The sequence below is a fragment of the Dermacentor variabilis genome, chromosome 1 (assembly GCF_050947875.1).
Source record: "Dermacentor variabilis isolate Ectoservices chromosome 1, ASM5094787v1, whole genome shotgun sequence".
Taxonomy (NCBI): Eukaryota; Metazoa; Arthropoda; class Arachnida; order Ixodida; family Ixodidae; genus Dermacentor; species Dermacentor variabilis.
In genome coordinates, this window is record NC_134568.1 from 106327626 (window position 1) to 106342388 (window position 14763).

The 14763-nt window shown below is 47.6% G+C and overlaps 1 protein-coding gene across 4 annotated transcripts in view; it reads left to right on the top strand.

Annotated features, from left to right (window-relative positions):
* The window catches only part of LOC142582600 (uncharacterized), a 31455-nt gene that overhangs the window by 9773 nt on the left and 6919 nt on the right, over positions 1-14763 (top strand). For all 4 annotated transcript variants that reach the window (XM_075692512.1, XM_075692484.1, XM_075692494.1 and 1 more), the window contains one exon: positions 4368-4510. In XM_075692512.1, the coding sequence (XP_075548627.1) occupies positions 4368-4510 (143 nt within the window). The remainder of the gene's footprint in view (positions 1-4367; positions 4511-14763) is intronic.

The window sequence follows — 14763 nt, forward strand, 5'->3', positions numbered from 1 at the left end:
TGAAATAACTAACGGCTCATCACAGCCACCAGATGCATAGGCGACAAGTCTGCAGGCATTGCCCATACCATTACTGAATCTTGCGGGGTGAGCATTGTGGTACTAAACTGTGATGCAACAGCCTAGTCAAAAAAAAATAATATTTAAGTGTGCACACAGTGCCGACCACAAGGTAGAATAGAACTAGCAAAATTTCACAAGCTGAGGTTCACTGTGGCAGCACAAAACGCAGATAAAACAGCTTCAAATGTCCCTGGAAGCGGAACCCGCCACTTAGTTGCATTGGCCACTGCACTTCTGGTGGGCCTCCATGCTGCAGCGCTGCTCCACTTCGCCACAGTTGGCGCTTGTAATTTACACAGCGAACACTATCTGGCTCATGCTCTTCACTGTGGCAGGTGGCAAGTGTTAACACCTAAAGTGTTCTTACACTGTGACTCAGACACAATCACAAGTCCAGCTGCAGTGATGATATTCACTTGTCCCACTGGCACTAAGTGCAGCGTGCATGGTAGTGGCACTTGCTGTGAGACACACGCAGGTGTCATCTTATAGTCAGAACATTGTAGCTCAATCTGTCATTCCTTCCCTTGCTGTTGAGCAAGCAAAGCAGCAATGTCTGTGCCAGTGCTTGTCTAATTTTGCTCACATTACCTGAAGCAATTAATCGTGGTAAGGAAATTGTTGTAGTTAAAGCATTAAATTGAAAGTTAACCAATCATTCACCTATCCCTACTTGATACATCAGCAGGGGCAGCTAGCAAAGAGTAGAGGTTTTAGGCTGCTTGGACAGGAAGGCTAGGGATGCTGCCCGGTTTCATTGCAATGCCTGCAGAGGTATTAAAAATGAAGCTTTTCTTTGCAAACCTCTCTGGGTTTTTGTGGCCATGGGTGCTGCATGGCTGTTCTCTTGCTGAATAGGCCAACCAATCACAGTGGAGGACGCACACGGTGTCATCGGCGCTGGGTTCCTTGCACCACTGCCAGATGGCACTTGCCTCCGTGCATCCACGGCAGCGGCGGCCGTGTAGAGGAAAGAGAAAAAAAAAGGACTGGAATACCCCGCGATCTATTGCATGTGTGTGTGTTTCATTTACAAGACATTGCATTAGCCTCCCTACAGTGCCTTAAAGGGAAGCTGAAACGGTTTTCAATTTCCATGAATTGCCGGGATTGGGAAGAACAGACCTAATAATTTACGGTTCCGAAATTTTTTTCTTCGTTTTGTTAATATAAGGGGCGGAAATCGCTTTCTAAATCACCCTCGCGGACACGCCCCCATCGCTTCCCGGAGCGCCGGGAGAGGTGGTTGCCAGAGGAGAGAACCGGCGAGAGTGACGTCATTCACGGGGACCGAGCTGCCGGACCGGCGTGCTGGCATGTGCTGGCATGCCTCTTTCCGTCCTGCGCTTTACTGAATGATGCTACGAGAGATCTGCTGCCACCGCCGCTCACGTTTGTGTTCTTTTGCAATTTTCGTAAACTGTTCTTTCCTTCTGTGCTGCGTGAGTGCCTACAGCCAAGGGCGCCCAACATGCCCTCGTTCTGTGCAGCATTCGGCTGTGCGAATACAGGCGGGCGAGAAGATGTGGTGTTTCACAGTTTCCCGAAGGACAAGAAGCTTGCAGCGCAGTGGGTCTGTGCGGTGAGGAGAGATAAGTTCGTGCCGACGAAATCAACTGGTGCTGTGCTCGGACTATTTCCGTGATAGCCGGATAGCCTTACGACAAATGCGGAAACGCGTTGTTGCTAGCGTTGCCATACTCTGTTTCATACATCAGGTGCAGCGCTGTGGAGGTTTGAGATACTTCTTGCAGTGGCTGCGTTCGCACTTAGGAAAAGTTCGGTGTTTCTTGACCTGATTTTTTTAGAAAATTTTACATATATAAGCTCATTTCTGAATGAAAAAAAAAAAAAGAATTTACCCATAGAAACAATCCGTGTACTTATACGGCTGCTAACACGTTCTTTTAAATAGATTGTCTTTTCGGCATTTTTTAATTGCAGCCTGTCACGGCAGCTGCACGTGCATGCTCGTGCGAGCAAACACCGCTGGCATGCTGCGAAGCATAGACGGAAACGCGCGCAGTAATAAATTTTGGTGACCGGACTTCGTGCGTAGCTTCCACAGCGTTGCACCTGGGGTATGAAATGGAGTATAGGCTTGCCTAGTGACGTTCGACGTACGGTTGCAGTTATTGTGTTTACCACAAGCAGGTGCTAAAACTGCCTAATATATTTATGTCAACACTAGCATGGAGCATGCATACCGATTCTTGATTGAGCCACAATCGCAAAGTTGTCAAACCATAGTATGAATATTGCACATATAATACCTCTGGCCATCTCTGGATGTGTATGATAAGCAACTTCCATGACTGTACCTCGCAGCACTGCATGTGCGCGCTTTGAAACGTGGCATTTATGTTCGCGATCGTATATCAACACTAAAAAAACCACGGGACTTTAGACAAGCAGCGGCAAGGTGCTTGACATCGCGGAATTGCACCCGTGTTTACAATCTAATGAGAAGTTAGTGCTTCGGCATTCTTCCAGCAGCAAGTTCCCAGTGACACTTTAGCGCATTTTTTCTCCCGTCATTGGAACATGCAGCTACATGGAAAAAAAAACAACATACGTACCAGCTAAGATTTACAACGCGCGAGAAGGTGCACACATCGCTCTCGCTGTTGGCACACTCAACATCGTTGTTGCCACTGTTGCCGCCATCGTTTTCCGTATCGGCTGTCGGTTCGAACATGTACGGCGAAAATACAAGCTGTCCGAGGCAGCGAGAACGTTCCATAATGCTTACAACTCAGCTATGAAGCCAGAACAGAACAGTGTGCTACGCTCTGAAATGGCGGCGCTGACCGGCGACTGCCGCGAATGACGTCACAGCGGCTCTGACCAATCACAGGCAACAGCAGCATTCGCACGATGCCCTGAGGCGCTGGTGCGCGTTTTCTTGAAAAAACAGCCGCTTGCGTTTGTTTCCTCCCTTTTTGAACCAGATATTCGTGTTCAGGGGACTCAAAACTGTAGAATGCCGCAGAGAACTCATTTTTTTCGAAAAGTGTTTCAGCTTCCCTTTAATAAAGCCTTCCATGTCACTTTGTGTGGACATTCAACAAACACAAACTCGTGTTTCGACTCTTTATGCACTTGCACAGAGCTTCACTGTATGTAGATTCCAGCTCGTTGGATCTGCTGGTTCTTATGGTAGATGGATAGAAACTTTCATGCAGTGGTGTTGACTGCCTCATTTCCCATGTTACCCATGTGCTTTGATACCGACCGAATTTGGACCAGGATGTTGTTGTGCTCGGCTAATTGAAGCAGTTGTTGTTTGACTGTACGTGATTTTTCCTTCTTGAGCGGGCTTTCAGGGTTTTGCAAATGTCAAATGGTGGCCTCAATGTCCTTAGGATTTGACTTATTGCGATCTAGGTTTTTCCTGTGCTGCTAGTGTGAGAGTCCTCAGATACGAACTTGACATTAGCAGGAGAAGTCGTGTCAGGCAGAGGGGCAGTGAAAATATGCTGCTTTGCAACATGTAGTCTGTGTTCCTTGTGGAATATAGGATCCATGTGGCCAGGGGATGGGGGGGGGGGGGGTGCAGTGGATGCATGTCAGGAATTTGGTAGTTTTCTTATAGCTGGGGAAGGTGGAATCATGTCCATTGGAGGAACTCGTTGATGGCCTGCAGATGTCAGTGACCTTGCTGTGACATTTGTCTGTGAAGTGTGTTGAACTGTTTGCAGGCCCTGAGAATGACCAAAATGGGAGCAGGTTGAGAGTAGAGATAGCATGAGGAGTGAAAGCCTCATGCATAGGCAGACCTGCAATGACCTTGAGGGCTTCATTCTAGTGCTGAAGTCAAAAGCAAGGGTTAAAGCAAGTGGCGTGCATGATAAGGGCAGTTTGGACAAGAATTTGAGCAGTGTTGATGCCTGCACCCCCAATTTTTTAGAAGATGCACTTGATGATGCATAAAAGCATTTGTTGATTCATAGAACTGTTCCTATTGTATTGTCACTTGAAGCATATTACTATAACTTTTAGGAGGCAACGTTGGTCATGCCTTCGCTGCCACACCCTGCACATCCCATCGAGTAGCACACTCACTTCCCACCTCCTGCCTCATAGGGTTTTTGGCATCTGCATCGTAACTGATACTTTATGTTGTGCAGTGGCACTCTAAACGTTATGCATATACATTTTAGTTCTATGGGAAAATAAACAGGGGTCATAAAAGGACATGTTACTTCCAGTTCTGCAGTGCAAGTGGTTATAAGTGGTTTAAGCTGTATTTTGTGTGTGGAAACTGTTTAGAATAACAGTACATTTTTTATTTTTATATTCAGACAGTAAGAGTTCTGCTGCAATGGAACTTACCATCTTGGAAGCATCACCCATTGATTCTGCTGATATACCAACTGTTCTTGTTCAGCCACCATCATCAACACCATCAATAACTGCTTCCAAGGATGAGCAGATATTAGAAGCTGTAAGTTTTACTGTAGCTTTGACTATTACTTGGATTTAATGAATTTTAATTGCTGTTGCACAAAATATGTCTAGTTAGAAATGTTTCGCAGATTTTGGTTATGTTCCTCATTTAAGTGCTCTATACAATATGGCCTGGCACATATTTAAATACTTAACTAAACCTGATACTTAGCCCTCATGTGATGTGGGGTAATGCTTGGGTGGCTTTCACAGTGTCATGTGTGCTATTAAACTTTTGCTTGTTTAATAATGCACATAGCTGTCTTCTCCTTGAAGCTAATTTGCATGGCACACGATGGTATTACCATATAAACTAGAATATAGGTCGAGTGGGAACGTAGGTTGATCCCTTACTTTGAAGTGAGAAAAAGAAAGAAAAAAAGGAAAAACAGTAAAATAACCAAACACATTTATTTTCACAATGGCACTGTCACCAGTAGTGAGTGCACACCAAGCTTTCACACAAAGTCTGCAAGTGCATACTGAAGCTGTGAATGCACTGCACAACACCTACGAAACGACGTTTTACGTGGGCTGCACGCTAACATTTTTCCTTTCAATGTCTCCCAGTATTTCATGCTTTCTTCAGAAACGTGCTGAGCAGCCATGTTATTGTTCGCTTCAGTTAAGTCTACAACTTTTCTCTTGAATACTGCCCAAAATTGTCTCCGTGTGCCAATACTCGTCGCTCACCAGACAAGGAACAAGAAGCATATGACGCATGACATCGACCAGAAGAGTACACACTAGGCACAGAAACAACAGCAATCGCATTTGGATATGGATAAGGCTTTGGCTATGCATTTGTCAACATGCACACCGTAGGTTACCAGATGATGATTAACATTCTGCTAAAGATGAGGGGTGACTTTAGCCTGGTTTTTCTAGTGAATGTCTCTGCTTATATTCTGGTTTATGCGGTATGCGAGCACATGTGTGAATTGTACCTTTGTTTGATTTCCATCACAGCTTTCGCTTTCCAATGCTTGTTGAAGCTATTTGTCAAAGGTGTGCCTGACAGCTTCAGCAGCCAAATAAATAGAGGAAAACTTGTGTACACATAAAACCAGGAGCAAAAGGAACAGACCTTAATTAAAATTAAAATTAAATTATGGGGTTTTACATGCCAAAAGCACGATGTGATTATGAGGCACTCCATAGTTAGGGACTCCGGAAATTTGGACCACCTGAGGTTCTTTTAATGTGCACCTAAGTCTAAGTACACGGGTGTTTTTGCATTTTGCCCCCATCGAAATGCGGCTGCCGTGGCCGGGATTCAATCCTGCCATCTCGTGCTTAGCAGCCCAACACCATGTCCACTAAGCAACCACGGCGGGTGGAACAGACCCTGTTCCTTTTATTATGCTGTGTTGATGTGTGGCCTAGTGACTTAGGTGTCATGTTCTGATATGTGAGGAAGTGAAAGTTGTGGGAGTAGCATTGTTGTGGCAGGGTGTAATGCATCTTTGAGTCGGCATCTAGTAATATTAGGTGTGATGTTTTGAAATGTGAGGATGCAAAAAAAAAAATAATAATTGATTGGTTTTTATTTACCATAACTGCATTCTGTTTTTTGAATTTGATGCCGAAACTCAAACACCAGTACATCATTGTGACATCACAGATTGAAGCTTGTCTCGTGGCAACATGATGACACAATTTCTCCTATCTCCTTTAATAACGAACCAGTCTGAAAAATTGTTGTGGTAAAGCCTGCATCACAACTTCCAATGTACTATAGCAAATATTCTGATGGGGCCTGGTAAGGGGTTTCTTTTAGGGTTGGCTTAATATTGCTACGGAACAGTATCTGCGCTGACGAAGAGGCGAGCAGTGTGAAGACAACAACGACGATTAGAGGCTAGCGCGGGCTGTTGCCTCTTGGCCAAGTGCGGCGTATTTTCTTGTAAATATACTTGTATATAGCTTTTTGTCTGCGTCTTCCTACATAACATATCTGGTGGAGGTGCGGGGTATCGATCCCCGTACCTCGTCACGGAGCTTCGCAGCGGACGGTTCGTCGAGCCTTCCTTCATGGCTCCCTGCGACGACAACTTGACTTTGCCGGCTCCAACACCTGCTGCCACTTCGATGACCTACATAGCTCTCCCCGCTCCCCGTGATCCTGGCACAACTGGCGTGATCCGCCTGGAACTCGCTAACAGCCGACGTGTTGACCAGCAGTTTGCCCATCTGCCCAACACCCCAGCGACATCTTCCTGTGCCTACGCTCCTCGTCCCAACAACACTGGCAATGTTACCAGGATCGTCCGGCGTGAGATCGAGGCCACCTATCCGTCTGCCTTCGACTCCAGCCCCTCCAACGCACCCTGCAGTCACGGATCCAGGCAGTTGTCTGCCAGGAGTTCGCAAACATGGGTCTTCACACCACCTGCTCAGCCCATCAACCTGATACCCACCCGGCTTCTTCGATTCCGCCCCGTCCCGCATCTCCTTACCCTCCACATTTCTGCAACCCATCTAAATGGCGCTCTGCTGACGACAAGCCATTTGTTTTCACTGCCGTCGAATCGGGCACATTTCTCGGCACTGTTGCAGTCGCTGGAGTTCCCTGACCCGGTCTACTTATACTGCCTACTCTACGATGCCTGTTGTCCGTGTCGCCGATGGCGGAACAGCCCCCCTAATTGGTGTGTGTGCCGCCCGCGTCCCCTTTGACGATCGCTCCACTATCGTGCTATTCACAGTCGTCGCCCACTGTCCCCTCGACATCATCCCCGGCTTAGACTTACCCTCCGCACATTCTGCTCTCATCGATTGTTCCGCCAGTACTCTCCGCCTTGACCTGCCTGTTCTGGATCCCGCTGAACCACACCCCAGTCGCCTCAGTTCCGTCGACTTCGTTTGCTTGCCACCTTCGGCACTGACTTACGTTGACTTAGTCTCATCCCCACCAGTCCCCAATGGTCACTACATCGCAGCTCCTATGCAAGACGTCCTCCTTACGCACGGATCACAGTACCTCATACAGTTTTATCTATTACGGCAAATTGCGTCTGCCTGCCAGTGGTCAATTTTGGCTTGATGACACAAGTGCTGCCACGTGGGATGTCTCTGGCCCAGCTTTGCTCATTCGAGGATCACTCAGTAGCATCTATTGCAGTAGATGACAGTTCAGCCCATCCTCCTCTACCATCACAGTCGGCAAGTTGTACCATCGCCGACTTACAGAAAATGATTGCGCCCGACATGCCGTCCGAGCATGCTCGTGAGCTCTACCGCGTTCTGTTTTCCTACCACGATATTTTTTACTTTAACGATTGTCCTTTGGCCCAAACTACAGCTGTTAAACATCACATCAATACCGGTGATGCCCTTCCTATTCATCGTCGCCCGTATCGAGTGTCACCGGCTGAGCGTAAAGTTATTCACGCCGAAGTTCGCAAAATGCTTGCCAAGAACATTATTGAAGCGTCATGTAGTCCATGGGCATCACCTGTTGTACTGGTAAAAAAGAAGGATGGCTCATGGCACTTTTGCGTAGATTATCGGCACCTTAACAGGGTTGCCAAAAAGGACGTGTATCCCCTACCTCGGATTGATGACGCCCTTGACTGCCTCCACGGTGCTCGCTATTTCTCCTCTATTGACCTTCGCTCTGGCTACTGGCAGATTGCCGTGGACGATCTTGACCGATAGAAGACTGCTTTTGTAACACCCGACGATCTTTATCAATTCAAAGTGATGCCGTTCGGTCTATGTAACACTCCTGCCACTTTTGAACGCATGATGGACTCCTTCACGGTTTCAAATGGACCACGTGCTTGTGCTACTTGGATGATGTTATAGTATTCTCCCCAACGTTCGCTATGCACCTCGAGTACCTCTCAGCAGTCCTGGATGTTTTTCGTCGAGCCGGTCTGCAACTCAACGCATTGAAGTGCCAATTCGGCCGTCGCCAGATTACCATCCTTGGACATCTCGTTGACGCGAACGGAGTGCAACTGGACCCAGGCAAGATCCATCCTGTTACACACTTCCCTGTTCCGAAGTGTGTCAAGGATGTGCGCAGCTTCATCGACCTTTGTTCATACTTCCGCCGTTTCATGAAAAATTTCGCGGCCATAGCATGACCACTAACCGAGCTTTTGAAAAAAGACGCACCTTTCTAGTGGGGCGATAACGAGGCCTCTGTGTTCTCGCATCTAATCGACCTTCTCACAATGCCTCCCGTTCTGGCCCATTTCGATCCTTCTGCGCCTACTGAAGTCCGTACTGATGCCAGCGGTCAGGGAATTGGCGCAGTACTGGCACAACGTCAGCGCGGCCATGACCGTGTTATTGCTTACGCCAGCAGGCTACTCTCATCCGCGGAGCGCAACTATTCCATCACTGAGTGCGAGTGTCTGGCCCTAGTTTGGGCGTTTGCGAAGTTCCGCCCATACTTATATGGCCGACGCTTTTCCGTTGTCACAGACCATCACGCGCTTTGCTGGTTATGCTCACTGAAAGATCCTACAGGAAGACTTGGTCGCTGAGCCTTACGCCTCCAAGAATATTCGTATCCTGTCACCTACAAATCTGGCCAACTACACAACGACGCTGACTGCCCGTCTCGCTACCTGGTAGACGAGCCTGATGACGCCAACAGTAGTGCTGCCAACGGTATTTTCGGTGTCTGCCTTTGCTAACATCGCCGATGAGCAGTACCGAGGCCCATCGCTGCGAGCACTCATCAAGCGTCTGCGCTCTACACCTACCGACGCATCCGTTCACCGATATCTCCTCCAGGGCGGCATTCTGCACCGAAGGAACTTCCTCCCTGATGGATCTGATCTTCTTGTCATGCCAAAACATCTACGACAGACTGTGCTCTTTGAGATGCATGACGCACCCACTGCAGGACATCTTGGGGTAACCCGCACGTACGACCGTGTCCGCCGCCGCTTCTATTGGCCTGGTCTCGCTCGCTCCGTCTGACGCTATGTTGCTGCTTGTGATCCCTGGCAGCGTCGGAAAACACCTCAGGTGCTACCTGCCGGTCATCTCCAGCCGATCACCGTCCCTGTGGAACCGTTCATTCGTGTTGGATTAGACCTCCTCGGTCCCTTTCCCACGTCATCCTCTGGGAACAAATGGGTAGCCGTCGCAACTGATTACGCCACCCGATACGCTATCACGCAGGCTCTCCCTACCAGTTGCGCCACTGACGTCGCGGACTTTCTCTTGCGTGACATTATCTTGCTTCATGGTGCCCTGCGACAGCTGCTTACTGACCGTGGTCTTAACTTCCTCTCGAAAGTTATCGCCGACATTGTGCGTTCCTGCTCTATTCAACACAAGCTGACTACCTCATACCATCCTCAAACCAATGGCCGTACAGAGCGGTTAAACCGTAGTCTTACCGATATGCTGTCCAAGTACGTTTCCAAGGACCACCACGACTGGGACATTGCCCTTCCTTACGTCACATTTGCGTATAATTCTTCCCGGCACGACACCTGTACGGTACTGTACGGTCGCGAACTGACCTTGCCCCTAGACACGGCACTTCCTCCTGCTGCGATCTCAACAAGCATTGTATGCGCGCAACGCCATCGCCCTCGCCGACCATGCACGCCAGCTTGCCCGTACTCGACTGACGGCCTCGCAAACCACTCAGCAGTGTCAGTACAACGCCCGCCACCGTGACGTACAGTTTTCACCTAGTGCGCTCGTGCTCCTGTGGTTGCCCTCTTGTCACGTCGGACTTTTAGAGAAGCTCCTTTCGCAATACACAGGGCCCTACCGCGTGCTGCTCCAGGTGACGCCTGTGACGTACGAAATTGCTCCTGTAAGTTCAACCTCGTCCTCTATTCTGGCATCTAGTGATGTCATGCATATCAGTAGGCTCAAGGCCTATTACACTGCTTCCGAGTCCGACGTTTAGTCGCTCCGGGACGGCGCTTTTGCCGCCGGGGGTAGTGCTATGGAACAGTATCTGCGCTGACGAAGAGGCGAGCAGTGTGAAGACGACGATGACGATTAGAGGCTAGCGCGGGCTGTTGCCTCTTGGCCAAGTGCAGCATATTTTTTTGTAGATATACTTGTATATAGCTTTTCGTCTGCGTCTTCCTAGGTAACAATATAATCTCAGCACTCAGAGAGGAAATCAACTTTTGTAAGGTAATCCTACCCCATGAGAAATTTTTATATTGTTTTACGCTGCCAATCTTTCCTTGAGTGTAGTATTTTTTTGCACAGTACTTATGTGATGCAGGCAAAGCATACTTTACAAGGCTCAGACTCTCAGGGTGCAAGACTGAACGCAGAAATTTGCCGCGTACACTGGTCGCAATGATTGTCGTATTCAGTATTTGTGCAGCCAGTCACCTTGATGTCGGATGCGGTGGTAGACCATTATTCTGAAGCCAGGCATGCCTCATGCACGGCATAGCAAACGAGCGCGCTCGTGTGAGGAGTGTCTCGAAATTAAGTGTGTTGAGTTGCCTAGTAATGTGCTCTCAAATGAAATAAGAATTAACAAAGAACTCCACTGGTTACATTATGGAAATCGGATGTGGTAGTCTTGTCATCTCTTAAATTGCTGATATGCACAGTGCGCAAGCAGTCATAGTGCAATTGACTACTCTTACTGCTTTCGCAGTGACCAGTGTTTGTAATTTACAATGATTCTTTTTACCCCACTTAATATGCCTTTTTAGTAATATTATTTTTCTTACTTTCTTTTTTTAAATATCCAATTTTGATTTTGTTATGGTTATGGTGCTTACGACATGTTGGTTCAGTTTTATAGTTTCTGCACCACTTGATCTGTTACCACCTTTGCAAATGCAGGTCGTTCCGCGCCTAACATATACTATTGTTTTGGTTGTTGTAACTGTGATGCTTGTTTTTACACCATGAAAAATGCTTGTGACATTATTGATAGCCCATAAAGTCGCCTCACATGTAGCACACTGCTTACTCTAATTTTACTTTCCTTCTGATGTGTATTGAAGTAGAGCTGTGAGCAGAATCACGTAAACAGGTTGTGCTTGCTGCTTGGCATTGTAACTTGTTTTTCTTGGACTTCCCAATTATTCAGACATTTTCGTGGTCCCCTTCATGCCTGAAAAATCGGTTGGGGAATGTAATAATTTGCTATAGAGGAATTAAAAGCTTCATAACTTGGTGTGTTGACTGTAAAGGAAAAAAAAAATGAGACAGAAAGCTTGTCAGTACTCCTTTAGCACGTCGAATAAAAGTGCCAGCAAAGTGACCTCAAGTATATCAGTTATGACTTTGTCAGATTACTTAGTAGATTTAGAACAGAGACCTACTGCTAGGGCTGCAGTATTCTGCTGCAGAGCATGAGGTTGCGGGTTCGACTTGGACTGTGACGGTGACATTTCGATCTGGGGGGACTTAAAAATGCTCATGTACTTAGATTAAGCTGCACATTAGAGAAACCAAGGTTGTCATAATTAATCCGTAGCCCTCCATTGGGAATGTCTCTCATAGTCTTTGTGTTTTCTAATATATGTTGGGTGGGGGGCTCGCGTAACTTGAACGAAGCTTTAAAAGTAAGTGTTGCATTTTGCATGAGGGAGGCAATCAGTTTGAGATTAGGGACTTGACCTTGCTGTTATTTTGCGGCCCAGCTTAGGCGACTACAGCAAAGCGCAGGACGAGCTCACACCTGCTGTATCGGCCAATAACCGGAAATGAGGCACGCATGTGGGTTCCGCGATAAGGGGAGGCGGGCAACACTCACGCGTGAAGAGAAAACGGATTAGTGGCTGCACCGTAAAAAAGGCACTAGATCTGCACCCTCGCTTGGAACAAAAGGGTAGACGGCCCGAGCTGAAGGGGAGCGTTCGGGGAGACGAGCGTGAAGATGAAAGTTGGGGGGGTGCTTGAGGTCACCGCCACCGCTAATGCCCATGCGCTTCCCAAATGTCCCGTCGACCGTCTCGGTCATGGAAATTGGGCGACGCGACGCTGCCCAGCCGGTTTGATGTTTGGCATCCGCGTGCGCCTTCTAAGAATGCCCGTGAAAATGGTGGTAGTTTTAAACCACTTAGCCGGCTACGGCCGATGGATGCTTTTGTGTGCGATCGCCATCGGGTCCCAATTATGGTGTTTGGATTTCAAGCGAACCGGCACACAGCTGCACGGGAGACAGCTTTCTCAGTACTGGCAGGGTAGCCCGCTGTCCGGTGGATATGCAGTCAATAATCTGTGATTTCACGGAAACATTCTCGGCAGCTTGCATGGTGGCCGCTTGCAGGCAAAAAGAGGAAGACATCAGGGGCCGATACTCGCAGCTGAACGTAGGGGAGAGGGACGTGGCACGTGCCTTTGAGAAATCCTATCCTCTGGCGTGTTGTAAAGAGTGCCACTGTTTCCGCCAATGCCGTGTGCGGCACGAAGGTGGTTGTGCTATTGGTTACAATGATGTGAACTCGCATGTGTGATTGGCTGGTTTGCGACTCCTTTGTACAACTGAGGGCTTAAAAAGTCATGTTTGGTTGTGTGGAAGGGGAGCGGAACTTCGGGCTTGGACTCGGACAGACGCCTCGGCGTTTGAATAAGACGTCACTTCGTCGGACAACGGCTCTTCTTTCACGCTGCCACCGTGCACTCGATTCATCGAGGGACGCCGACTTCGGACCTTCAACACCTTCCCTCCTTGACTAGCGTTGAAGCTACCAGAGGACAAAGCGAAAGGAAATTAACTGAGGCCGATGGCATACCTTTCGACGTGTGCTTGCGTTTCTTAGACTATTTTTGAAGTGTAATTATTTAGCTAATTAGCTAAGTTAAATTATGCAAAGTTCACAGAACTGCCACTTTCTGTGAGCATACTCGGTTTCTTGCTAATGTCCGAAAGCACATTTGCACATGGTGCATGTTTTGAGCTGGCCATATTATAATGCCAGGGTGATGTAACTGGCTGTTGCATTCTCAAGGAATTGAGGCTTGATACTTTAATTACTGGGTCGAGAGCTATCGATTGAAACGAGACAAAATGTGTCTGTACTAATTTATCATAGTGGTAGCACTTGCAGTTCAAATCTTCTATACCAGTGGACCACTTTTCTTGGCTATAAAGCAAAAGCTACGGAGGCAGGTGCAGTTAACTCTGTGAGAAGTTAGGATGTAAATATCGAGTTCCGAATGATTAGGTAAAGAGTAAAAGATTTAAGATAGTTCGCCTCATTTAGGCACAACATGTATTTGTTTCACAGATATGTTCTTGCTAATCTTAGTTGTGGGACAATTTTATACTTTTACAGTGAAACTGTTAAGGGAAGTTTCACGACGGTTCTTGTGTGGCGATGTGGTCAGTATCGAATGTAAGAGCGAGCAATGCAGCCTGCGTCAGCGACCTGAACTGGCTGTATGACCACGGCATTTGTAGAGCCGGCACACCATACAGGAATATGCGTCTGATATAGCGGAGAGTGTTCGAGTACTAAGCTCGGATCTAGTGAAGCTGTCATACCACTGCATCTTTGTTATCCCGGTTTTCACGCAGCTGCTCCTGCACTTTAAAAAAAGGTTTTCTCTGCTTGGGAGACTTGAAGGGCCTTCAATTTCATTCTGTTGACGTCACCCACGCTCATGCCAATCTACTTACCATTCGTTTGTACGGGCTGAAGGTTGTGAATTCCGGATGGGTTTGCCTGGTTTCCTTGTAGACGTTGCACACACTTGTTTTGTGTGTTCTGACTGCCATTTGTAAATGAAGTTCGTCATTGGGCTCCCAAGAGCGATGACAGGCTGAACAGCATGCTATAAACACTCACCAGAAGACACAGTTGCCATTTTGTCTTTGAGGAATGCCTGAAATGGGCTCACGTGTGTGAGAACTAGAAGGGACAACTAATGAAGGTAAAAAGAAATATGCGCATCCCACGCACTGTGGTACAATGTCGCACGGCATCTTGTAACGTTACCTGCGATGAGGAAAGGAGGCCGAATGGAAACTGGTGCGCGTTACCTCGTGCTATGTCACAGGACAAACATGCCAGTTGTTTCAAAGAGCTAGTTGGTGTTAGCACGAGAGAAACATGCGTGTGATCATGGCCTAATGGTTAAAACATCGGCCTGCTTAGCTTGAAGTTGGAGGTTTGACTCGGAAACCTGGATTTTCTTTTTATTCCAGAAGCTCGAAACCATTTGAGGCAGGAACCTACATACTTACTGCAAAGCGCCTGAGATGAACCAAGGAATGCTTCGCATAAAGATATGCCATACCCACCGTGGTGGCTTAGCAGCTAGGGCATTGCACTGCTAAGCACG